Genomic DNA, 27,214 nt, shown 5'->3' with positions numbered 1-27,214 from the left:
TTCTGCAATGTCGAGCCATGAGCTCGCCTTGTTTGTCCTTAAATTGGACTTTGAAGAGGCTTTCAAGAGGGTCAATTGGAGGCTTCTGGATTACTTTCTCACCAAAGATGGCACTTTTAGAACAACAACTGCATATCCTCCGCCCCTTGTTCCCTACTCGTCAACGGTATTGTTTGTGGTCTCTTCAAGGGGTCTCGTGGCATCTGGTAGGGCGACCCCCTATCTCCGTTGCTCTTCAACGTCATTGCTGAATACCTCTCTTCTTTAGTTTACTCGGCCAAAGAGAAGGGATGTCTGGTTGATCATGCTGATTTTGACATCCCAATCCTTTAGTTTGCAGACAACATGATATGTTTTGGTGTTGACACTATGGACTAGGTCAGAAAACTTCAGGCCGTTCTTGGTTTATTCGAGGTCTCTTGGGACAACTGATCAATTGGAGGAAAATTAGCCTCTTCTGATATCACATCCACCTTGAGGCTTATGGCAGATTTTTTGGGATGTTCTTTGGGCACTACTCCGTCAACATACCTTGGTCTCCCTCTCTTCGATAGTAGGCCAAGTGCCAACCTCTGGTCTCCTTTGATTGAAAAGTTTGAGCATCGGCTGGCTACCTGGCGTGGCAAGCTCCTCTCCACTGCAGGCAGGCTCACCCCTTGAAATCTTGTCTTGCTTGTCTCCCAAATTACTATTTCGCCTTCTTGCATTGCCCGGCCTCTGTTTTAAAAAGAATTGATACCATCACGAAGCGCTTCCTCTGACGAAGATCTGAGGACTCTTTCCGTTATCACCTTTTCAACTGGAAGGATGTGTGCCTACCCCGTTTGTTGGGTGGGCTTGGCGTCCGCCCCCACAAAAGAAATGAATCAGGCTCTTCTCCTCAAGTGGATATGGAACTTTAATGCCAAACGTGCTTCTTGCTGGAAGCCCATGGTGTCTTTTAAATTGCAATATTCTAGTCCTTGGTCGACTGAAGGGGAGGGGGGGGGCGTCCTGATGCCTATCCCCCATATGGAAATCTCCCCTCCCCCTGTTTCCACTATTCAAAAGCACCATTTCTTTCTTTGCTGGTAATGGTCAGAGACTCCTTTTCTGGTGGGATGCTTGGTGTGGTAACCGCCCCCTTATGGATGCCCCTTATGGATGCTTTAGGTTCTCTTTTTGTCATCTCTTCGCGTCAAGACACCCTTATTGCAGATGTATGACATAATTGATCTTGGGACTTTCACTTCAAACAAGTTTTCGTGATGACGAGGCCAATGACCTTTGTGATTTTTCATCTACTTTTGGTCCTAATGTGATTTAGGGCCTCTTACTAGATAAGATGATCTGGAAACCGAACAAGAACGACCTCTTCTCGGTGGCCTCGACGTATTCTCAAAGGTTGGACAGAGCACGATGCCATTGCAGCATGGAAACTATTCGCCCCAAACAAAATTAAGTTTTTCATATGGATAACCATCAAAGAGAAGATTCTTATTGTCGACAATCTTCAGAGGCGTGGTTTTTCCAACCTCAGTGTTGTCTGCCCTCTCTTTGATACATGCAATGAATCGGTCCAGCATGTCCTCCTCTACTGTAGCTATTCTTGGAAAAGTCTGGATGGGCATCTTTCAGAAACTTAATCTTCAGCTCAGCCTTCCTCAAGATCTAATTGGAACCATTTGTATGGTCAGATGCACCCTTCTCCCCAAGCTTGGCAAAATCCTCTTATCTGCCTGTCTTGCCTATGTTCCTTGGTGCATTTGGTTCGAGTGTAACAACATGCGTTTCAATCATAAGTTTAGTAGCGTGGACAAGACTATCGAGTCGGCTGTGGGCCTTATTTCCAGCTGGCTTCACTCTCATCATGAATTCTATGCCCTCAAGGTGATGCCGCTTCGAATTAACTAGCGTATCTTCTATCACATGTCGGGTCCATCCAAGACTCTTGTCATGGTTGAATGGTCCCCCCCCTCCCTTTGGGCAACACTAAGCTGAATTTTGATGGTAGTGTTTTAGGATGCCCGAGACCGGCTGGCTTTGAGGGCATCTTCTGTAATTTCTCGGGTGAGACAATCTTGTCTTATGTAGGACCCTTGGGACTTACTGACTCTACCACCGCTGAAGTCTTTGCTCTACTTCACGGTTGAATGTTTTCAAAGGAATTACACTCTGGGCACCTCCTCATTGACCCGACACCATTGGCCTACCTTGCTTTCCATCTTTAACATTGTAGGGAACCATGTAAAGAGATCGACAAACACTTTTGCCTATAAATTAGCTAAAACTGGGACCTCCCTCCAATCTGTCACTGTTTGGGAAGGTTGTATGTGTGGGCCAAGGCCCAGTTTGTGCTTGTGTGTCTTGGGCTCCATGAAGTACTAGTCTGTGTACCTTGTTGAGGGTTTGTGCCCACGGCTAAGGTCTGTTATATGTAAAATCTGGATGTAAGGGGGAGTGTTGAGTGGGAAAAAAGGTAAGAAAAGTTATGGTTATAAGGTTGAGCAATATGCCTTCTAAGTGACTAGTCATTTTGGGATGGAACTAGGCTTAACCTGAATAGATTGTATTAATAAGACCACCTTTTTTCCTCCATAAAAGAGGTTACTCAACCTCCGATCGCACTTGACCCCTTTGTGGTGTGTGCGACGAGACAGTCCAACATGTTCTCTTACATTGTGACTTTCTTGGCAAGTCTGGATGAAGATATTTCAAAAGATTAGTCTCCAAATGGGGCTGCATCAGGACCATTTTGGAACCGTTGAGATGGTTATGGGGATATGCCTTCCTAAGTTGGGCAAGATAATTCTCTTGGCATGCCTTGTGCATGTCCCATGGTGTATATGGCTCGAGCGAAACAACTGGAGATTCAACTCCAAGGCTAGCAACCCGGATAATATACCTTCTCAGGCAGTGGGCCTTATCTCAAGTTGGCTACATTCTAGGAAGGAGTTTGCTTCTCTGTCGGGCGTCTCCCTTCGAGAAAATTGGAGCTTTGATTGTGCACATGGCGGGCCCCTATAGGAAACCGGTTATGGCCACTTGGGATCCTCCCCCTTACGACTACACCAAACTCAATTTTGACAGCAGTGCTTTAGGCTGTCCTGGGCCGGCTGGAGTTGGTGGTGTTTTCAGAGACAGTAGTGGAGATCCTATTCTATCCTATGCTGGGCCGATGGGTATTGCTGATTCAAATACGGCTGACGTGAATGCTCTTCTATTCGGCCTCCAAATCTTTAAAGAGCGGCTTCACGACAAGCTGATTATCGAAGGCGACTCAAAGATTGTCATCAGCTGGTGTTCAAAAGATAGCTCCCCTCCTTGGCGCCACTGGCCAATCACTGATTGTATTGCTGACATTGTGTCATCTATTCATTGTAATTGGAACCTCGTTCCTAGATCAACCAATTCTTGGGCTGATAAATTGTCTAAATTCGGAACCTCCCAACAATCTCTCATTGTTTGGGAAGGCTTCCCCTCTTGTAATCTGCTCGTTTGAGCTCTCATAATAAAATTCAGCATCATTTAAAAAAAATAAAAATAAGACCACCTTTTTTGAAATTATGAAAAATTGTTAGTTTGTTTGATTGTTTTTGGTCTCATATCCTGAGATCAGCAAATTCTGTTGCCGATTGTTTGGCTAAGCAGGGAACTTCCTTGCAATATCTTGTTGTTAGTGGTTAGCTCCCCCTTTTCTCTCTGTTTCTTTTAATAAAATCATCTTTCATCAAAAAAATAAAAAATAAGACCACTTAACTGGAAAATGTCGTTATAAAAAATTGGGAAAATTTAATGTTTGTTTAAACTTTTATGGGAATTTGATCTTTTTAATTTTAGTATTTGAATGTTGCATTTAGTTAAATAATTTTTCTTTGGTCCCAGGTATGTTATTACTCCGTACAATGAGTACCCACAGTTGCTTGGCTTACTCTTGAAATTGCTGAATGGCGAATCGGCATGGTCAACCAGAAGAGAAGTGTTGAAGGTTCTGCTTTCTTTCATTTCTAGACTTTGCCTTGTATTTCATATGATGTTTGCTGATGTCTATAAGAGTGTACATTTTTGCTCCTGGTAGACTGTCACTAGCATGGGGATGACTCAAGCCTGATAACTTTTCTGCTCACGTCTGGTTTATTTATTACTGTATATGTTTTAACAAGAAACGCTGAAAAGATTATTTTCTTAAAAAGTTGAGAAGTTCTTTATGAGAGGGAAAGAATGCAAAAAAAAGTTGTTATTTTTATTTTTATTTTTTTTATGGGGAAGAGGGTTTTGTTTTTTTTAAATGATTTTTTTTTTTTTGAAATGAGGGATGAAGATTTTTTTTTTTTTAAATGATGTGATGAGGATTTTGTTAAAAGCTACAAAGAGAGTTTCTCTCCAAAGGAGGGAGCAAAGAAGAGATAATGACAGAAACAAACAAACCGCTAATATGGTTACAATAAGGGTGTGTTCACTAGTCTCTTCATTGGCAAGGGAATCAACAATGTAGTTTGAGGAACGTGTTATAGCAGGATGTCTTGTTACCAGATTTGGAGGCTGAATTTTAAACTCCTATCAGGTTTTGGGGATTATGGGTGCGTTAGACCCCCATGTACATAAGTGCAATCAACAAAGCTTGCCGGGATCACATGGAGATGTAACACGGGCCACAAGTGATACTGGTCAGCATATTCAGTCTATGGAGGAATTGCCTACTGACCTTGGACCATCATTTGCTACTTCAGAGGATTATTATGCTACTGTATGTATACAAACACTTACATGTATATTGACACTTATTATCTTCTGCAAACGTTTTTGGTTTTCCTGTATGACAAATGGATTTTGGTTTAGGTTGCAATCAATTCTCTTATGCGTATTCTTCGAGATCCCTCACTTTCAAGTTATCATCAAAAGGTGGTGGGCTCTCTTATGTTTATATTCAAGGTGGGCCATCAAAAATCAAATATGTTGCCTTACACTCGTGTTTTAGTTTTCATCTTATTATTTTTGATTCTGATATTTTTTCTTGTTTCCTTGGATCTAGTCTATGGGTCTCAGTTGTGTTCCGTATTTACCAAAGGTAAGACTTACTCTTGATATTTGATTGTTGATCACATTTATAATTACTTCTTTGTGTATGTTTTGTTTTCTCATATTCTTTGCAGTATACTGCTTGCTTTCTCATTGTAAAAATCTGTTTGGAACTTGTTTGGAAAAAAAACTCTTCTTTTCTCAGTATTGCAAATGTTCATGGATCGTTTATATGAAACTTCAATTTTTCCATAAATCTGATGAATTTGGCTGGAAGTATCAAATTTAGAGGAAGGGATTGTGATTAAGGATCCATAGCAAATAAAAGACCTGAACCTACTCGATAAGCTTGGCTAGCTGTTAGTAGCTATAGTTGGTCATAAATCTTTAGAGCTCACTACTCATCATTACCGTTTTTGCTTTATCTGAACTCTGTTCATTACATTGGTCCTACATTCTGCTGTCCTTTTGAATTGTCTAACTAAGTTACCCTTCTATTATTATTCTTTCCTTACCGTTTATAACCATATTATTTTTGGCTTTCTTCTATTAGGTATCATTTGGATGTGTATATTGTCTTGAACAACTTTTGCTCAAAGTCTTGTCTATTTATGCTACCCTGTTACAGCTCCAAGTTAATGGATGTCGAGAGAGGCCGTGTTGGCAACGAGAGATGGGTAAAAGAATAAGAAAGTTATGCCCGTGCATGGGCCAGGTAAGATAGAGTCTTAAGTTTGAAGTCTTTAGGATGTTATTTATGACAACTAGAGAGTCTAGGATGGAGTAGAAGGTCCATGAGGAGGAGAAGACAGGTGGCACCAGATAGGAGAGACAAAAGTATCAAAAGTCTCTCTAATGTAGTGGTGCTAAGCAGGTGAGGGCAGAAATGTCCAAGAGAATACTCTAGAAGGTGGCACCAACTCATCAAGGGTAGAAATGTCCGAAGAATGCTCTAGAAAGGGGCACCAGCTAAGCTGAAGGCAAAATAAGCATCTAAGTTCAATGTATGTGGAGATAGCTTACTGCACAAGTTCAGGGGCGTCCTACTCTTACTCCTACGTAGAAAAATAATAGAAGTAGTTTCAGTTCTTATTCTATAAATTCTAAGCTCTATGAGCTTTGTAATCATTGCATAGAACATCTATTGCCAAAAACCACCTAGGATATACAACACCTGCCCAACACTTGGGACTAAAGGTCAAGAGTTACTAGGTACATGCACCTAGACTCAATTAAGGGATTCTTAGCAACTCCGAACCAACATATACAAATCTTGATTGGTTTACAATTGCAAGAGATACTTGCTTAGTTTTTTTTTATGAAAATGTGCGTATTAAAATTTGAACATTCAAACTATTTTTTATTTTTATTAGTTTTACATTTTATTTTTGTAATTTTTTATAAGATACTTTCTTAGTTAGTTAAAGCACAATAGAGACACTTGATAAGTAGATATTCCAATCAAAATAAAAAGCAAAATTACACCCAATCCTAAGGTGAATGTACCAACAAGTCAGTAGCTCTAATGTATTAGATCTTAAAATAAATGCATTAAAAAACTTTGCACATACTGGCTATATGAGAAGTTTTTCACATCAGACCATCAATGTGAAAATAAGGGCCTAGTATGATATAAAAATACTTGACTAACCTTCCAATTAAAAACCAACTATTCAACTGACGTTTAAATCAATGCATAGAAATACTTAGCATTGAGTGAAAAACTCTATCAAAAGGACTTCTTCTTGCGAGTATGCCTTTTCTGTGTGGACCAGCCTTTTAAACAAAATCGGTCTCCAATTTTGTTCCTCTCATAATCTCCCTTCAACCATTCTCTCAATTACAAATACCAGCCTTCCAAAACTTGGAAAATTACTAATATCTTGTTGTGTGGGGCATCTTATATGGGCATTATGGAAGAAAGGAATAATCGAAAATTAAACCTAAAGTTTATTTCTTGAGAAATATTGGTTGAAGAAATTATTGGTCAAGTTACTTCGTGGATTTTATTGCGTAAAGAATTCTGAGATCTTCGAGGGTCAAACTTCAGTGAAAACTGGCGAATAGTAGCTAGAATGTCCTATCCTACAAGGCCCCTTCGTATGGCGATTTGGTCCCCTCCCCCTATTAGCCATTTTAAATTGAACTTTGATGGTAGCGCGTATGGATGTCCAGGCCCTGCAGGTTTTGGTGGTGTTGTTCATGATGAAAATGGAGTTCTTCTCTTTTCTTATGCTGGGCCAATTTGAATTTCGGATGCTACAACTACTGAATTAACTGGATTATTTAACGGACTTCTAATTTTCATAAGTCATGCTTCTAGGCCCCTCTGTATTGAAGGTGACTCAAAAGTTGTTATCAATTGGTGCACAAATAATGAACGTCCTCTGTGGTGGCATTGAGATATGTTTTACGATATATGTAATTTAATTTCTACTTTAAATTGTAAATGGAATTATATTCCTAGATCTGCTAATCATTTAGCGGATGCCCAGGCTAAACTAGGTGTCTCTCTCCAACACCTTGTTGTGGAAGGAGGCCCTGTTTGGCAATGTATTGTAATCTTCTCTTTTCTTATTTTAAAAAAAAAAGGACTTCTTCTTTGAGCTCTTATTGGAACTAGGACTTGCAAATCACCGTTGCAGCACTGGAGAACTTTGGAATTTGTGTTGGCAAGGATATGTCAAAGTTTGGGACGAGTTGGGTATATATAACACGATTCCCAATGTTAAGAAGCTAGCTGTTATGAGTAGATAAGTCCATATATAAGTGAAAACTTGTTCAAATATTACAATTTTTTTTATCAATAAGGCCTATTTTTTCTGCTGAACATGTTGTTAGATTACTTACAAAATTCGAAGACCTACAACATCCAGATTTGGGTCTGACATTATAAATTTTGAATTTTTGCAACATGGGTTCGAAGCTTGTGCCCTAGTTTCGACTCCATTTTCTTCCAACGGTATGATTCCGTAGTCAAATCCTCTTGGGTTTGACTCCTCTAGCTATTGCACCTTACATGGGTGGAATCCTTTGTTTGTGCCAAAACTTTCTGTCAGTTGGATTCACATCCTTTTTGTTGTTGTTTACCCAGATGGGGTCGAATCCTACCATGTGTTTTATTCCTACAGTGTGTTTCTTCAATATAGGGATTGAATTCACTTTTAATTCCAAAAGTTTTTGTAACTAGGTTTAGCTCCTTTCCTTTCTACTTGCTCTAAGGATTTGAATCCCATACTTTAGGGTCGAAGCCTTTCTTCTTTCCACAATTCCTCTAGTCGTCAGATTCAAGTCCTATTCCTTGATGTGTTCGAATTTTATAGAGGGTTGGATGCTACGTCTAATTCTAAAGCTTACTATGTAAGTGGGGTTCAACTCCCTTTTTGCTTTCTTAATGCTGATGGGTTTAAGCCTATGTCCATTCGAATCCTTTTTAAAAAAATTTTGAAGGCTATTTTTTGTTTTTCAAAATTATCATTCGAGGGTTAAAGTAAAATGACTGAGTTTTTTATCATTAAAATTCAGGTGCTTATAGATATCTTGAACCTCAATTTTAACATGTTTACACCTACCCTATCCTCCACCTAACCATGAGTCTATTTCCTTCCCTCCATTGCACCGAAGCCACTCTACTTCTATCACCAAGTTCCCACGAGTCCTACAATTTCTTAGGTCATGAGTTCTAGTCTTCCTAGAACTCCACTGACATCCAAATTAGATTAGGAGACATAGTCTGGTAGGGGAGAATGACAACCTCTCTTTAGACTCTCTTGCTGATCTAAGCTCTACCCCTCACTAAGTCCCATGCCATCTAGGAGTCCTTGGTATCTTTTCTCAGGTTACCTTCTTCCCACGCCAATTCCTCCTCTACCTTCTCCTATAATTTGTCCAACTCTCCGATCTTCTCTCCCAAGTCCTCTAAATGAAATCCCATGTCTCTAGACTCTTCTAAACCTCTTTCCAGCCCCCCTTAGCCCCTAAATATTCTTCTCCCATCCTCTCATCTCTCAGGCCATTATACCTGCAACCCCAACCAATATCTGCCTCAATCATAGACTTCCATCAGCCTAGCTCACGTAAAAACCACCATCTCTCTGACATGCAACACGTCCTTTAGGTCACCTAGGTTCTAACCTAAGCCCTCAAACCTTTGAATAAACTGGGATTGTAACATGTTCCGAAGCACATCACTCTTGTATTCTCTTTCTGATTTGTCATTTTGAGTTTTACATTACATTTAAATATTTATGTTCAAAGAAGTTATTGATGATAAAAACAAGTATGAGAATGTCTTCTCGTCATTGTTTGAAGGAGATGCAGAGAATTTGTCCTTGCTGCATTGCTCTTAGTTTAAGGTTATCCTCATGAAATTCTCAGACGAGGAACAATTATATCTTCTTTTGTTTAGGTTTTGCCTGATCTTTTTCACACAGTTCGTACATGTGAAGATGGTTTGAAGGAGTTTATAACTTGGAAGCTTGGAACCCTGGTATCTATTGTGCGTCAGGTATGGTAGTAACTTGGCTGTTATTTTTATTTTTTCAATAACAGAAAAGAAGGAATACAAAGAGACAGAAAATAAACTTGCAAGACGAGGCTAGCAATAAAAAATAGGCAACAAAAAGAAAAAAATAGCATGTATGAAAGAAAAACCTTGTCTCAATTTCATGTTTAAACACCTGAGAAAATATTTTTCATCATTATGTTTGCCATGCAGCATATTCGCAAGTATTTGCCAGAGTTATTATCGGTAATTTCTGAACTGTGGTCTTCCTTCTGTTTGCCTGCCACTAATCGTCCTGTGCAAGGTTCACCTGTAAGTGCGAATACCATCCAATATAACTTGTGCTCTTTTAAGTAAAGTTTATTCTTATCTTATTCAAGACATTGTGACTTTTGCTGTTTGTGTCTATCAATTTACTTTCTCAGATTCTGCACCTAGTAGAACAACTATGCTTAGCTCTGAATGATGAGTTTAGGACGTATCTTCCTGCTATCCTTCCTTGCTGTATTCAAGTACTCAGTGATGCAGAACGCTGCAATGACTATACCTATGTTCTGGATATTCTTCATACCCTTGAAGTGTTTGGTGGTTGGTGTCCTTTGCTAGTTGTTGTTTCATATTTTGTTTAGCTGGCCTATTATGAAGATACATGACTGATATTGATTCTTTAATCCATCAGGGACATTGGATGAACATATGCATCTACTTCTTCCCGTGTTGATTCGGCTGTTTAAAGTAGATGCGTCAGTTGATATAAGACGTGCTGCTGTTAAGACTCTTACTAAGCTTATTCCACGGGTGCAGGTTGCTAGCTTCACCCTAGTTTGTCTGGTGCCCTACTTGGTATTAGAATTGCTTTCATGTGATACTTGTCCTGTTTATGTCAGGTTACTGGTCATGTATCAGCTCTGGTGCATCATCTGAAGTTAGTGTTAGATGGGTATGTTGTTGATACCATTTCCCTTTTGCAATATTTATGGTGCATCTCTTTCTTTGTAGATGCTATGATATCTAGAAACCCTCCATGTGTTCTTTGTGGCATGGGGTCATTCCAGTGTGACGATTGCTGCTAAGCAACCAGGTGTCACAGCTTTGTTATGTTTGAGCAATCGAGAGAAATAGGATTGAGAGAGGAGAAGAAGAAGAAGAAGAGAGAAGGGACCAGAATTAGAGAGGTCGCCAATCTGGATTAGGGGAAAAAGCATGAGCCCCCTAATCCTTATATTCACTGAAGTGAGTTGTAAAGGAAAAGACTCCTATACCCCTCTAACGTGTACACCTTATGAAAATGGGACCATAGACTCTTCTACACTTCTTCAAACTAATCTCACTCTTCTCGATACAACCAAACTTATGGAAATGACCAAACTACCCTTCTGATGTTTTTAATATATGTCGTGTGTTATTTGTCTGTATGATGATGTCTATTACTCATGAAAGTGAGATTCCTTTTCCCAACTTCATAGGCAAACTTTCTTAAATAAATATTTCCACATTGTTCCAAAAAAAAAAAAAAAAAAAAACAACTTACTGAAATGTTAAGTCTGGCATTAACAACTTTCTAATGGTTCTTGCATTTTCAAAAAGAACAAGACAGACTCCTGACTTATGTCCCAATATTTGGTTCCTGATGAAGGCCTTTCACTTGCAAGAAGTTCCTTGACCATGTAGATTATTTAGGGGGGTCTCCGCTTGCTTACTGATGGGCCATATGGTGTGGGTATGAATGTCACAAGTGGTAATATTCAAACACTAGACCCCCTCAAAAGAAAAAAGAGACTAAAATTAAAAAAAATACAATGTATTTCCTCATATGCGTTGTTGTAGGCAGCCTTCTTCCACTTTAACAATGTTTTAGTATTATTAGAGCAAATTCTAGTTTTTTAGGTTTCTGGGCTATGGCATATCTTTGTTTATTTAAATCTCCTGAAAGAAACAAGTTATCTATATGTGGTTTTCAGGAACAATGATGAATTAAGAAAGGATGCTGCTGATGCTCTTTGCTGCCTTGCACATTCTCTTGGGGAGGACTCCACCATTTTCATTCCATCTGTCCATAAACTTCTAGTGAAGCACCGCTTACAGGTCTCTCTAACTAGCTGACTTTCTACTTCTTTTTGGGTGATCTGTAGCTGCTTCAGAATCTCAATGGCTTATTTTTACTTTTTGGCAGCACAAAGATTTTGATGAAATTGAAGACCGGCTAAGGAAACGTCAGCCTTTAACTGTAGATAGTATCTCGGTTCAAAAGTTGACTCGGCGTGTACCTGTTGAACTTATTAGTGATCCAGTAAATGATGTTGACAATGACCCGTATGAGGAAGGAGTTGAGTTGCATAGGCACCTGAGGAGTCATCAAGTAATTTTCTTGAAAGATTATGCATTATATAAAGACAGAGGAACTTATTATGTTTTATTCTCTTATCTTTCCAGTTAAACTCAGGGGCTTACTGTCAATTTGTTCTGTCAGGTAAATGATGGGAGATTACGTACAGCTGGAGAAGCTTCTCAAAGGAGTACCAAGGAAGATTGGGCTGAGTGGATGAGGCATTTCAGTATTGAACTTCTTAAAGAATCTCCTTCTCCAGCATTACGTACATGTGCAAGACTAGCACAACTGCAAGTAAGCATTTCTATCCATGGGGATAAAGATTCTAAAATGGTCAGTTGACAGGGCTGTGTGCAGTTGTAACCTTAATTTTTTGCAGCCTTTTGTCGGGAGAGAGTTATTTGCTGCTGGGTTTGTAAGTTGCTGGGCACAAATGAATGAGACTAACCAGCAGCAATTAGTTCGAAGTCTTGAAATGGCCTTCTCATCTCCAAATATCCCACCTGAAATTTTGGCGACTCTACTGAACTTGGTATGAAGTTCCTGCATTACGTATCAGAAAATATTTTCTGGATTAATGTGTGTGTGTTTTATTTTTCCATCATCTTATCATCTTAGTGGTTGGAGCTTCTTCAAAATTTTATAATTTCTTCTTTTCTTTCAAAGATATTCTCGTCATACTCAAAAAAAAAAAAATCTTTTGCAGGCAGAGTTCATGGAACATGATGAGAAACCTCTTCCTATAGACATCAGACTCCTCGGTGCTCTTGCTGAGAAGGTGAATCATGAAGGGAAGTTATGAAGATCTGGTATATTGGCAAGGATATTTTATTGATATGGATGCATGTTTCTGCATTTTCCTTTTGTTCAGTGTCGGGCATTTGCAAAAGCCTTGCATTACAAAGAAATGGAGTTTGACGGTGCACGCTCAAAGAAGATGGATGCAAATCCAGTTGCTGTTGTAGAAGCTCTTATTCATATAAATAATCAGTTACACCAGCATGAGGTTTGGTTTTGTTCTTTTTCTTTTTTCATTTAATGTTTGAAGCTGTTACCGTTTGGCCCTTCCACCAGTTTTTGAACAAATGTTTTCTTTGCCAGGCTGCAGTGGGAATACTGACATATGCTCAACAACACCTGGATGTTCAGCTGAAGGAGTCTTGGTATTTAAGCGACGAAATACCTTTTTTTTTTTTTTGAAATGATGCTGATTTTTATTATGACAAAAGCTCAGAAGAGCATATTACAAAGGAGGGAATCCTTCCCATACAATGAGAGATTGTTAAGAAGTTCCGAATTTAGCCAATTTATCAACCAAAGAGTTGGCTGATCTAGGAATGAGATTCCAATTACAATGCAAAGAAGATACAATGTCAACAATACTATCAGTGATGGGCCAGTGGCGCCAAGGGGGGGGGGGGGGGGGGGGGGGGGGGGGTCAACAATACTATCAGTGATGGGCCAGTGGCGCCAAGGGGGGGGGGGGGGGGGGGGCTGTCTTGGGAACACCAACTAATAACCGTCTTCGAGTCGCCTTCAATGATTAACTTGCCATGGAGACGATCTCTGAAGATTTGGAGGCCGAACAACAGAGCACTAACTTCAGCAGTATTAGAATCGGCAATGCCCATCGGACCCGCATAAGAAAGAATGGGGTTTCCATTATGACCTCTGAATATACCATCTGCTCTTGCTGGACTAGGACATCCAATAGCACAACCATCAAAATTCAGCTTTATGCAGTCACTGGGGGGAGGATCCCAAATAACCATTCTAGGAGCTCTGTAGGGCCAGACATGTGAGCAATCAAATTCCAATTTTCCTGAAGGGAAACCCCTGAAAGAGTGGCAAAATCCTTCTTTGTATGAAGCCAGCTCGAGATGAGGCCGACGACATGAGTAGCCATGCTGTCTGGGGTACTAGCTTTGGAGTTGAATCTTCGGTTGTTCCGCTCGAGCCAAATACACCATGGAACATAAGCAAGACAGGCTGAAAGAATTAACTTGCCCAACCGAGGAAGGAGAATCCCTCGAACCATCTCAAAGGTGGCAAAGAGGTCTTGATGTAGCCCCAGTTGGAGTCCGATTTTATGAAATATCTTCATCTAAACTTGCCACGAAAATCCACAGTGTAAGAGGACATGCTGGACTGTCTTTTCACACTCACCGCATAGGGGACAAGAAAGATCGGGGGCAGTGAAGCCTCTTCTGTGTAGGTTGTCTGAAGTAAGGATCTGTTCTTTGATGGCTGACCACACGAAGAACTTGATTTTGCTTGGCAATGAGAGTTTCCAAGCAAGATTTGCCTTGTGCTCATGAGGACTATAGTCTTGCTTTCTGATATGAGAGTAAGCCGAAGTGACAATGAATCGACCATTATTACTGGGCTTCCAAATCAGCTTATCAATTGAGTGCTCCCGAATAATAGTACTGCTGAGTTTAGTAAGGAGAGAACAAAAAACCAGCGATTCCTCGTCATTTAATCCCCGATGAAACTGAAGACTCCAGGAGTGATCACTTCATGAATCAGCCACAGAGTAAGAGAGGTTGTTTGCCACCCTATGCAGCCCCGAAAAGTCCTCTGAGAGAGATCAGGGGCCACACCATTTGTCCAAGCAGAAGAGAAGGATCCTTCCGTTGCCCCTGTGAAATGCGGTAGCATCTCTGAATACTGGAAGGAGCTTGAAAACTGATTTCCTTATCGAGGATAGGAGGCGAGTAGCGCCACCCTCTCTCCACCGTGCACCCAAAAACTGAAGGTATAATTTCACCATATTCTTCCATAAACTGTTGTGCTTGTTGTTGAATTTCCAAATCCATTTGAGCATAAGAGCTTTGTTCATTTCTTTTGCAGGCCGGATGCCCAATCCTCCCCTATTATGAGGCATGCAAATATCCTTCCAACTGACCAGATGGTATCTAAAGGTATCTTCTGAACCCCTCCGCAGAAATCGTCCACGGATGGCATCAATTTTGGAGCAAACGGAGGCCGGACAGTGCATGAATGATAACAGATAATTTGGAAGCCTTGCCAGACAAGACTTGAGGAGAGTGAGACACCCTGCTGTTGATAAGATTTACCCATCCAAGTGGCTAGCCTCTTTTCAAATTTCTCAATGAGGGGTGACCATAGTGAAGCCGAAGGCCGAGAATCAAAAAGTGGGAGCCTAAGATATGTAGCTGGTATATTTCCCACAGAGCATCCCAGTTAGTCCGCCATATTCTGAAGTCCAGCTGGATCAATATGATAGCCAAGGAGAGTGGTTTTTCTCCAGTTTATGCTCTGACCAAAAGCCAATTCTAATAATCCCAGCACGGCATGTAATTTTCTCATCTAATCCCGAAGCAAATAGTATCATCTGCAAACTGGAGAATCGGAATATCAAAGGTTGTGCAGTCAGTCGTGGGTAGGAGCCATCCCATGTTCTTGGCCGAGTAGATCAAGGAGGATAAGTATTATGCCACCACATTGAAGAGCAGGGGGGAGAGGGGCTCTCCCTGTCTGATTCCTCTGGTTTCCTTAAAATACCCGCAAATTGTGCCATTGAGAAGGACGGAATAGCTTGCAGAGGAGATGCAGCTTTGGATCCAGAAGTGCCATTTTTCTTCGAATCCCATCTTCTCCAGGAGGGTACCCAGAAACTTCCAGTTAACTCTGTCAAATGCCTTTTCGAACCCAAGCTTGAGGATGAATCTGGGGAGCTTTCGGACCTTGAAATGATGACTAAGTTCATGACATGCCATGGCTGAATCAAGAATGCTTCTTCCCTTAACAAAAACACTCCGACCACGGTGAATGGCAATAGGAAGGATTGCCTTGAGACGACTAGCAAGGAGGCGTACAATCACCTTATATGCACTGGTAGTGAGAGTGATCGGCCGGAAGTCGGATGGGAGCTCTGCCCCATCTTTTTTGGGATGAGGGCGATGAAAGAGGCTCTGATACTCCTATATCTGATGCCATGCTGATAGAAGGAGCGGGCCATGCTGAAAATGTCTTCTTTGATGAAGGGCCAACAACGACGATAAAATTTCTTGTTGAATCCATGCGGGCCAGGAGCATGATCCAAAGGAAGACCAAGGGTTGCAATTTCAATTTCTCGCATAGAGAAGGGGAGCTCGATGAGACTAGCTGCAACTAATGGAATAACCTGAAGGTTAACCCTTTGGAAGAAGGGCCGAAGTGGCTGGTGATCCGAGTATAAATCTGCAAAAATATTCACCAGTGAGTTAGAAATAATGGCTCGGTCCACTGAGCGTGGCAATGCGGTTGGCCCTTCTTCGTGCAGAGGCGACTGCATGGAAGAATTTTGTATTAGCATCCCCATCAGAGAGCCATTTGAATCTTGCATGCTTCCAGTGCACTAACTCGCTGTGGGCGAAGGACTACAATTGCCCTTGATGGGCGTACCTCTGAGAGACTTTCGGAGAAGAGAGACCTCTGACTTCCTCCTCCGAGTCGAGAACGGCTATCTGAGCAAGGGCATCGGTTCTCGCAAATGAGGAGGAGGCTTTCTTTTCAGACGCCCAAGACCTCTTGATTGGGAAGGCCCACTCTCTCGGTCCTGCAACGGTCATATTCTCCCAAAAGGATTGGAGAGAGAGATCAAAAGAGGGGTCCAACTTCCAATTAATGTTGAACCTGAAGGGAGGAGGGGGGCAACTACCAAAATGGGTAGCAATCATAATCGGCCAATGATCAGAGACGACTCTATTGAGGACTTTGCCGGAGACGTTACTGTACAGTTGAAGCCAATCATTGCTGGCTAAGAAACGGTCCAGCTTTGAGAGGACTGGGGGTTGCATGCCTTTTGACCAAGTGAAGGTCTTCCCAGATTGGGCAATCTCGTCCAGTTCCCAATAAAATCAGTAAATAGCCTCATGGAGGTAGTGAGTCTCTGGGACGGCGGGGATTTCTCGTGGCAGAAGCTAGTGACATTGAAGTCACCCACAAACGTCAAAGGAATAGGCCACTTCTGACAAGTCCTCGATAGATCCTCCCAAAATAAGTGGCGCTAATGGTGTCTGGTAGGGCCGTAGACACCAACTAGGGACCAAATGTTCCCCGAACCTTTGTCTCGCAGCTTGATGCCAAGGGAGTAAGAGCCACTACAACGGTCAAGCACCTTAGTAATACTGGTGTCCCACATCAGTAGGATACCACCTGCCGATCCCACTGCATCCACTGAAGCCCAGCCGGGCTCCTTTAGGTGCCACAACTCACGGATGTATCCAAGTGGTAGAGAAGCCACCTTGGTTTCTTGAAGAACAACAACATTTGCCTTGGTAAAGGCAATGGGGTCCTGGATGGAGGCGCAACGACGCCAGGACCCAATTCCACGGATATTCCATGAGAGAATAATCATTGATCATTTTTCATCTTTTCTGAATTCTTAGATGAGTGGTTATCTCCCAGGAGAGGCTCCGCGAAGACGGTGCCCATCACCTTGGCAAGTTCCACTATCTGGGCTCAGTTTTCTGGGTCGTATTTGTGTTGATATGATTGAAGAGCTGCCACAAGCACCTGAGCTCGTTCACCCGGCTCTGGAGTGATGAATTCCCCCGCCTCTAGGTTGCAGGGGTATCGAATGGTGGCACTTGGTCCTCCCTGTAGATGCTATCTCTGTTGCCCTCTAGCTCGACGCTGCTAGGTTACAACGGGAGGGGGAAAATTGTTTTTCCTGTGGGCACGAGGAGTGCGCTCACTACTTCCAGACTCTGCGTTGGAGAGGTAATTTCCAGGGTGGGGATTTCTTGGGGGTGAACTAGGGGGGGAATCAGAGTATAAATCTGCAAAAAAATTCACTAGTGAGTCAGAAATAATGGCTCGGTCTGAGGTGATCTCACCGTTGATGCTGAGTGTGGTAATGCAGTTGGCCCTTCGTGCAGAGGTGACTACATGGAAGAATTTAGTATTAGCATCCCCATCGGAAAGCCATTTGAATCTTGCATGTTGCTTCCAATGCACTAAACTCACTGTGGGCGAAGGACTGCAATTGCCCTTGAAGGGCATAAATCTGAGAGACTTCCGGAGAAGAGAGACCTTTGACTTCCTCCTCCGAGTCGAGAATGGCTATCTGAGCAAGGGCATCGGTTCTCACAGCTGAGGAAGAGGCCTTCTTTTCAGAAGCCCAAGAACTCAGTCGCGGCTTCAACATCTTGAGCTTGATTGGGAAGGCCCACCCTCTCGGTCTTGCAACGGTCATATTCTCCCAAAAGGATTGGAGAGATAGATCAAAAGAGTGGTCCGCCATCCAATTGTTGTTGAATCTGAAAAGGGAGGGGAGGGGGGGGGGGGGTTCTACTGCCAAAATGGGTATCAATCATAATCGGCCAATGATCATCTGGATGTGGGCCAATGGTATTTTTTATGGGGGACTGGGTTGAGTGGGTGGTGAGTGATGTGTCGGATAAGTGGGGGGGGGGGAATGTCCGGGGGTCCATGAGTATAGTTCCCATGCCAGCTATAAAGTTGCTTGGAGGGGATCGCAACTACTGGGAGGGGGGAGAGTCAAGAGATGTACTTCCCAGCTCATTGGCTGGTTGTGTGATTTCCCGAGGTTTGGTTGTGCTTTCGGGGACCACATCTCTAAAATCATCCATCTCAGCGATGCTGATATGGATCCAGTATCGTGCTTTATACACCATTATGCATCTGAAATATTGCCCGTCACATGGATGAAAAGCGTTGATGAGGATCCGGGCCTCATCCAGACGGTGTCAGTGTTTCGTGAGTTGGTCGAAAGCAATGATAGAGCCAAACTCAGATACGGCTCTCAAAAAGACCGCGTTCTGCCATAGCTCAGTAGGAAGCCCTGTAACTGTGACCCATTGGCCGTACTGGCTGGAGGGTGCCTAGGGGAGCCACTCTGAGACCCCGATGATGCCAAAGCTGGTGTGGGGTATGATGGCAAGAGCTACAGAAGACTCCTGCTGGGTTCTGAAATGAACGAGCCAAGTTTGGGGACTGAGAAAGGAGATTCTGGGAGTGTAAGGGAGGTGAAGTGCGTCAATTAGCCAATGAAGAATACTGGATTTGATGACTTTGGGGGATGTTTTGGACGAGAATGGAGCGAGTCAAAATTTTGCGCCCATCATGGAGAAGGTTTGGTGGGATTTGAATGATTTCGGGTGTTTCTGTGGGAGTAGGGGGGGCTGATGCATGGTTTTGGGGCAATAAAGGAATTTTTGGGGAGGAGGGGGTGTTGATATGAGGAGGGGATGTCGGGAGGGTGTTTTGGTGGCGCTGGGTTGCTGGAAGTGGTGGAAATCTTACTCTGGCATCACCAGGGCGTATTGGCTCTTCTGCTGTGGCTAGTGCTGGGGAGAGGCTCTGGAGTGCATTGGACAACTCATTTCAGCCAAAACCCGAGTTTGTGGCCTGAGGTATGAATAGCCTGGCTAAAATGGAGGTTCCTCTTCTGTGGGTGATCTTACATTCCCGGCGACCACAGAAGGCAGTCACCTAGAAGTGGAACATCGAGTCCCGTGACCAGAGTTCACAGGATTTTTCAGTTTTTGAGGCAGCTCTCTGGAATTGAATCCTGAAGTTGTGAATCGCTTCCACTGGGACACAGATGAATGAAAGCTTTGATCTGTCGGCTGAGGAGATACGGATCACCGGACCTGATTTCCAAATGACTCTCTCAATGGTAACTCTACATTTTCCGTAACTGAAGCGGAAAATACTATTTCGTTTCTTCCGGTGAGAGACCGTCGTCCAGCGGGCTTCGTATTCCTCCGTCAAAGCCTCAGAAAGGTCGCTGGAGCGGTGGCTGGACGGATCCGACCGTCTGTGATTTTTCCTTCCTTGTCGCGGGGAGACATTTCCTCCATTTCTTCTCGTCGCATCATCGCCGAGCACTCTGTCGGCGTCGGAAAGGCTCGCCGTAGCCTTGCCTGAGTAGCGGTGGTCGAGGGGAGTGGTCCGTTCGCCGACCGTAGGGATGGCAGCCGTCAGGAGAGTTCTCTCTCTCATTTGAGGGTATTGGCGCACGTTAGCAGTTTCGAACCAGCCGACGCACGATACGATTGCTAACGGCGCACGTTAGCAATCAGCGAAATTTCGCCAGAAATCTCCCAAAATCACTCTCTCGCTCCCGTCTCTCACTATAATTTTTCTCTATGGCTTTGATGAAATACCATTTTTGAACTTTTCAAAAAGAACTATTTACTTTAAAATGTTGAAATTTAGTTCTTCAGATGTCACTCTATGCAATCTCCCTCTATATGCTTCTCTTCGGCTCAGCTTCTCATTTTCTTGATCAGTGTTTTGCCTTTTTTTTTTCTCCCCGTTTTAACTTGAATTTTTTTTTTTTGATTTGAAAAGGATAAAAATGTGATTAGAATTTTTTTTGTATTTCCTGACATCAACTACATTGTTCCCATGATGATATATTTGTTTGTTTGTTATTATTGGAATCTTCACCTCTTGTAAGTAATAGGAAAGGTACTTTTTAACTATTAGTTGAGTTGGTATTTTTATCATTAGTCTTAAATAAGTTTTAGGGGCTTCTGAATTGGCTGCTTACTTTTCTTTATAGAGTTTCTTGAAGGACTTCTGCTCAAGGCTTTTCACCATCATATTGTTTTAGGTATGAAAAATTGCAGAGGTGGGATGATGCTCTCAAGGCATACACTGTGAAAGCATCTCAGGCAACAAGTCCACATCTCATCTTGGATGCGACATTAGGTTATCATCTGATTATGAAAGTTTATGATTAAAGTCTCTTTTGTTTTCTGTTCACTTGTTCCTTATTATATCTCTTATGGGATATTTTCATGTCTTTATAATCAGAAAATTTTCTGATGTTGATTTCTCATGACTTTCACCAAAGGATGCAAGATATCTTAGAATCACACCATGATGTTCACCATAAGAATCAAGCTTATGTGCCTAATACATTTTGTCGGTGTTGCTTTCAGTTACTGATGTTGTTGGTGGGTAAAAGGCCAACTTTTCTGTGACCTATACATGTGCTCCACATCATAGGCTAGTTGTCTAGGCTTGAGAGGGTTGTTTTTGGGTAAATAAATCTGCATCTGTTATGGGCTTGGAAGATCCTGGGCTTTTTTTAGTTGGGAAAAAGAACCCCCTAATTTGGCTACTCATTTTGGGATTAACCATGCAACTTCTTCATGGTATGACAACGAATTCAGGGCCAGTTTCTTTTCTGTTCTGTGTCCTAATGTGTGTTCTTTGCATCTTGGCACTCATTGTCAGTTTAGGCCTGACATGGAGGGAGTGCTGGTGGGTGGTTGGGGAAAACCTCGTCTTTAGTTCGTATTGGTGCTCATGCCTCAATACTAGTTGTTTGGGTGTGAAGGTGATGTCAGTGGGTAAATGTTCTACATCAGTTATGAACTTCAGGAGATCGAAGATCATTGTTGGGAAAGTGCCTCTCAACTTTTTGTGTATTTTCTTCACTTTTCTTAGTGGAATTCTCACACACTTCAGAAAACTTTGGCTAGTCACTTGGAAGGAACTGGCCTTTCTTCAGTAGATTTTATACTTGTTTTGGTGTTTATTCAGTATTTTGCTTGATTTCTGAGACCTGATTGGATTGTTTGTGCAATTTAATACTGAGAGTGTTGCCTTGATCTATCTTTCAAGTGTTCAAAGCTTATACCAAGTGGTTTTGGATGTGAAGGAGAATAAATATGCTAAATTGTAGCTAATTGTGGTTGTTTTTTCTTCCTAATCAAATTATGCAAGGCTCACTGTGGATTTAGTATTGGGTTCTGTAGGTCTGTTGGCCTTGAGTTTAAGTCTTGTGGAGTGGTCAACATTAAAATACAGATCTCCTCTCAGAGCTGATCTCCTGGCTGTAGAGGATCGTTCTCAACTGGTTTCGACCTTTGAGCTGGTTGTCCGGTTGTCTGACCCGTTACTCCTTTTCTCTGTTTCAATAAAAGTTCCATTATTTTAAAAAAAATGGAGAATACAACTCTACTAATATTTTAGTTGATAATCTCTTTAAAACAAACCAAACTTAATAATTCTTTTAAGAATTGGAATTGATCCACTTTAGCATTTTACGTCTCACGGAGTAGAAGAATATACTTACTTTCCACTCAAAGTTTCTTAGTCTTGGTTTTAATTGAGTCTTGGGTTAGTAGAAGATTTTTTCTTTTTTGGTTATTTCATCCAGGGAGTAAAGTTTGTCTAATTTTGGTATCTTTTGTAGGTCGAATGAGGTGTCTTGCTGCATTGGCCCGTTGGGAAGAACTTAACAATCTTTGCAAGGAGTATTGGACCCCAGCTGAACCAGCAGCTCGATTGGAGATGGCACCAATGGTTTTTTACTGCTTTCTGTTATTCTGTTCAATATGTTTTTTCTTTCCTATGTTATATTTTCTCGACTGTTGCTCTTTACCATTCTAGGCTGCTAATGCCGCATGGAATATGGGAGAGTGGGATCAAATGGCGGAATATGTTTCACGTTTGGATGATGGGGATGATAGCAAGCTTCGTATTTTGGGTAATATTGCTGCTACTGGTGATGGCAGTAGCAATGGTACTTTCTTTAGAGCTGTTCTGTTGGTTCGCCATGGAAAGGCAAGTTTTATCCACGTCAACTCTGAAACTCTTTGGCTATTGATGATTATGAGCTTCTTTTCTTGAGAGACTTCCTGATTTTTATTTTGTTATAGTATGATGAAGCACGGGAGTTTGTGGAGAGAGCTAGAAAGTGTTTGGCCACTGATATTGCAGCTTTGGTTAGCTTCCTCTTCTTTGAAATCTTTATCATGACAATTGCTTGTTCTTTTCACTTTCAGTTTTTTTTTTTTTTTTTTTGAAATGGTGCTGATTTTTACTAAGACTAAAGCTCAAAAGAGCAAATTACAAAGGAGGGAATCCTTCCCATACAATGAGATATTGCTGGGAAGTACCGAATTTTGCCAATTTATCAGCCAAAGAATTAGCTGATCTAGGCATGAGATTCCAATTACAATGCGTAGTGATACAATGTCAGCAATACTATCAGTGATGGGCTAGTGATGCCAAGGGGGAAGGCTGTCTTTGGAACACTAACTAATAACATCTTCGAGTCGCCTTCAATGATTAACTTGCCAAGGAGACAATTCCTGAAGATTTGGAGGCCAAACAACAGAGCACTAACTTCAGCAGTATTAGAATCGGCAATGCCCACCGAACCAGCATAAGAAAGAATGGGGTCTCCATTGTGCCCTCTGAATACACCACCTGCTCCTGCTAGACCAGGACATCCAATAGCATACCATCAAAATTCAGTTTTATGCAGTCGCAAGGGGGAGGATCCCAGATAGCCATTCTAGGAGCTCTGCTAGGGCCAGACATGTGAGCGATCAAATTCCAATTTTCCTGAAGGGAACCCCCGATAGAGTGGCAAAATCCTTCATTGTATGAAGCCAACTCGAGATGAGACCGACGACATGAGAAGCCGTGTTGTTTGGGGTGCTAGCTTTGGAGTTGAATCTCCGGTTATTCCGCTCAAGCCAAATGCACCATGGAACATGCGCAAGACAAGCCGAAAGAATTAACTTGCACAGTCGAGGAAGGAGAATCCCTCGAACCATCTCAAAGGTGCCAAAGAGGTCCTGATGTAGCCCCAGTTGGAGCCCGATTTTCTGAAAGATCTTCATCCAAACTTGCCACGAAAATCCACAGTGTAAGAGGACTATCTCTTCGCACTCACCGCAAAGGAGACAAGAAAGATCGGGGGCAGTGAAGCCTCTTCTATGAAGGTTGTCTAAGGTCAGAATCTGTTCTCTGATGGCTGACCACCCGAAGAATTTGATTTTGCTTGGTGCTGAGAGTTTCCAAGCCAGATTTGCCTTGTGCTCATGAGAACTGTAGTTTTGCTTTCTGATATGAGAGTAAGCCGAAGTGACAGTGAATTGGCCATTTTCTCTGATGGCCGACCACCCGAAGAATTTGATTTGGCTTGGTGCTGAGAGTTTCCAAGCCAGATTTGCCTTGTGCTCATGAGAACTGTAGCCTTGCTTTCTTATATGAGAGTAAGCCGAAGTGACAGTGAATTGGTCATTATTAATGGGCTTCCAAATCAGCTTATCAACTGAGTGCTCCCAGATAATAGTACTACTGAGTTTAGTAAGGGGAGAGCAAAAAGCCAACGATTCCTCATCATTTAACCCCCGACGAAATGGAAGACTCCACGAGTGATCACTCCATGAATCAGCCACAGAGCAAGAGAGGTCGCTTGCCACCCTATGCAACCCTAGGAAGTTCTCTGAGAGAGATTGGGAGCCACACCATTCGTCCAACCAGAAGAGAAGGGTCCTTCCATTGCCTGTGTGAAATGCTGTAGCATCTCTGAATACTGGAAGGAGCTTGAAAACTGATTTCCATATCGGGGATAGGAGGTGAGCAACGCCACCCTCTCTCCACCATGCACTCGAAAGTTGAAGGTAAAATTTCACCATATTCTTCCATAAACTGTTATGCTTGTTGAAATTCCAAATCCATTTGAGCATAAGAGTTTTATTCATTGCCCTTGTAGGCCGGATGCCCAATCCTCCCCTATTATGAGGCATGCAAATATCCTTCCAACTGACTAGATGGTATCTGAAGGTTTCTTCTGAACCCCTGCACAAAAATCGTCGACGGATGACATCAATTTTGGAGCAAACAGAAGCCGGACAGTGCATGAATGATAACAGATAATTTGGCAGTTCCGCTAGACAAGACTTCAGGAGAGTGAGACGCCCCGCTATTGATAAGAGTTTACCCTCCAAGTGGCTAGCCTCTTTTCAAATTTCTCAATGAGGGGGGGCCATAGAGACGCCGAAGGCCGAGAATCAAAAAGTGGAAGCCCAAGATATGTAGCTGGCATATTTCCCACAAAGCATCCCAGATAGTCCGCCATATTCCGAAGCCCAACTAGATCAATGTGATAGCCAAGGAGAGTGGTTTTTCCTTAGTTTATGTGCTAACCAGAAGCCAATTCAAATAATCCTAGCACGACACACAATTTTCTGATCTGATCCATAGTACCAACCCCGAAGCAAATAGTATCATCTGCAAACTGAAGAATCGGAATATCAAAGGTTGTGCAATCAGCCGTGGGTAGGAGCCATCCCATGTTCTTGGCCGAGTAGATCAAGGAGGATAGGTATTCTGCCACCACATTGAAGAGCAGGGGGGAGAGGAGGTCTCCCTGTCTGATTCCCCTGGTTCCCTTAAAGTATCCACAAATTATTCCATTGAGAAGGATGGAGTAGCTTGTAGAGGAGATGTAGCTTTGGATCCAGAAGTGTCATTTTTCTCCGAATCTCATCTTCCCCAGTAGGGTGTCTAGAAACTTCTAGTTAACTCTGTCAAATGCCTTTTCGAAGTCAAGCTTGAGGATGAATCTGGGGAGCCTTCGGACCTTGAAATGTTGACTAAGTTCATGACATGCCATGGCTGAATCAAGAATGTTTCTTCCCTTAATAAAAGCACTTTGTCCATGGTGAATGGCAATAGGAAGGATTGCCCTGAGGCGATTAGCAAGGAGGCGCGCAATCACCTTATATGCATTGGTAGTGAGACCGATTGGCGGAAAATCGGATGGGAGCTCTGCCCCATCTTTTTTAGGGATGAGGGCGATGAAAGAGGCTCTGATACTCCTATATCTGATGCCATGCTAGACATGTCTTCCCTGATGAACGGCCAACAACGACGATAAAATTCCCCGTTCAATCCATCCGGGCAGGGAGCACGATCCAAAGGAAGGCCAAGGGTTGCAATTTCAATTTCCAATGTAGAGAAGGGGAGCTCGATGAGACTAGTTGCAACTGATGGACTAACCTGAAGGTTAACCCTTTGGAAGAAGGGCCGAAATGGCTGGTGATCAGAGTATAAATCTGCAAAAAAATTCACTAGTGAGTCAGAAATAATGGCTCGGTCCGAGGTGATCTCACCGTTGACGCTAAGTGTGGTAATGCAGTTGGCCCTTCTTCGTGCAGAGGTGACTGCATGGAAGAATTTAGTATTAGCATCCCCATCAGAAAGCCATTTGAATCTTGCATGTTGCTTCCAATGCACTAACTCGCTGTGGGCGAAGGACTGCAATTGCCCTTGAAGGGCATACCTCTGAGAGACTTCCGAAGAAGAGAGACCTTTGACTTCCTCCATCGAGTCGAGAACGGCTATCTAAGCAAGGGCATCAGTTCTCACAACTGAGGAAGAGGCCTTCTTTTCAGAAGCCCAAGACCTCAGTAGCGGCTTCAACATCTTGAGCTTGATTAGGAAGGCCCACCCACTCGGTCTTGCAACGGTCATATTCTCCCAAAAGGATTGGAGAGATAGATCAAAACAGTGGTCCGCCATCCAATTGTTGTTGAATCTGAAAAAGAGGAGGGGGGGGGGGAGTCAAGAGATGTACTTCCCAGCTCATTGGCTGGCTGTGTGATTTCCCGAGGTTTGATTGTGCTTTTGGGGACCACATCTCTAAAATCATCCATCTCAGCGATGCTGATACGGATCCAGTATCGTGCTTTATCCACCATAACGCATCTGAAATATTGCCCGTCACATGGGTGAAGAGCGTTGATGAGGATCTGGGCCTCATCCAGACTGTGTCAGTGTTCCGTGAGTTGGTCGAAAGCAATGATAGAGCCAAACTCAGATACGACCCTCAAAAAGACCGCGTTCTGCTATAGCTCAGTAGGAAGCCCTGTAACTGTGACCCATTGGCCGTACTGGCTGGAGGGTGCCTAGGGGAGCCACTCTGAGACCCCGATGATGCCAAAGCTGGTGTGGGGTATGATGGCAAGAGCTGCATAAGACTCCTGCTGGGTTCTGAAATGAACGAGCCAAGTTTGGGGACTGAGATAGGAGATTCTGGGAGTGTAAGGGAGGTGAAGTGCGTCAATTAGCCAATGAAGAATGCTGGATTTGATGACTTCGGGGATGTTTGGACGAGAATGGAGCGAGTCAAAATTTTGCGCCCATCATGGAGAAGGTTTGGTGGGATTTGAATGATTTCGGGTGTTTCTGTGGTGGTAGGGGGGACCGATGCATGGTTTTGGGGCAAATCAGGAATTTTCGGGGAGGGGATGCTGATATGAGTAGGATAGGGTGTGTGTGCGTGTGGGGGGGGGGGGGGGGGGGGGGGGGGGGGGGGTGGGTTGGTGGCGCTGGGATGCTGGGAAAAGAGGTGGAAATCTTACTCTGGCATCACCGGGGCAGATTGGCTCTTTTGTTGTGGCTTGCGTCTGGGAGAGGCTTTGGAATGCATCGGCTAGCTCATTCCAGCCAAAACCCGATTTTGTGGCCTCAGGTATGAATAGCCTGGCTAAAATGGAGGTTCCTTTTCTGTGGGTGATCCGACATTCCCGGCGACCACGGAAGGCAGTCACCGAGAAGAGGAACATCGAGTCCGGTGACCAGAGCTCACG

The 27,214-nt window shown here is 42.9% G+C and overlaps 1 protein-coding gene across 2 annotated transcripts in view; it reads left to right on the top strand.

The window, feature by feature from the left end:
- Nucleotides 1-27,214, top strand: part of LOC137951937 (serine/threonine-protein kinase TOR-like) — a 103,177-nt gene that overhangs the window by 49,043 nt on the left and 26,920 nt on the right. For both annotated transcript variants that reach the window (XM_068798934.1, XM_068798935.1), the window contains exons 16-35: nt 3,865-3,967; nt 4,544-4,726; nt 4,819-4,911; nt 5,012-5,047; nt 9,407-9,505; nt 9,716-9,814; nt 9,928-10,090; nt 10,182-10,306; nt 10,390-10,442; nt 11,464-11,587; nt 11,676-11,861; nt 11,973-12,125; nt 12,211-12,363; nt 12,538-12,609; nt 12,703-12,837; nt 12,933-12,994; nt 20,425-20,522; nt 22,018-22,127; nt 22,215-22,388; nt 22,484-22,549. In XM_068798934.1, coding sequence (XP_068655035.1) covers nt 3,865-3,967; nt 4,544-4,726; nt 4,819-4,911; nt 5,012-5,047; nt 9,407-9,505; nt 9,716-9,814; nt 9,928-10,090; nt 10,182-10,306; nt 10,390-10,442; nt 11,464-11,587; nt 11,676-11,861; nt 11,973-12,125; nt 12,211-12,363; nt 12,538-12,609; nt 12,703-12,837; nt 12,933-12,994; nt 20,425-20,522; nt 22,018-22,127; nt 22,215-22,388; nt 22,484-22,549 — 2,287 coding nt within the window. The remainder of the gene's footprint in view (nt 1-3,864; nt 3,968-4,543; nt 4,727-4,818; nt 4,912-5,011; nt 5,048-9,406; nt 9,506-9,715; nt 9,815-9,927; nt 10,091-10,181; nt 10,307-10,389; nt 10,443-11,463; nt 11,588-11,675; nt 11,862-11,972; nt 12,126-12,210; nt 12,364-12,537; nt 12,610-12,702; nt 12,838-12,932; nt 12,995-20,424; nt 20,523-22,017; nt 22,128-22,214; nt 22,389-22,483; nt 22,550-27,214) is intronic.

Source organism: Aristolochia californica, unplaced genomic scaffold (assembly GCF_029961685.1).
Source record: "Aristolochia californica isolate CCGP_79_NKW_82.1479 unplaced genomic scaffold, dmAriCali1.0.hap1 SCAF_15, whole genome shotgun sequence".
In the NCBI taxonomy this organism is placed as follows: domain Eukaryota; kingdom Viridiplantae; phylum Streptophyta; class Magnoliopsida; order Piperales; family Aristolochiaceae; genus Aristolochia; species Aristolochia californica.
This window is presented reverse-complemented; position numbering and strand designations above follow the sequence as displayed.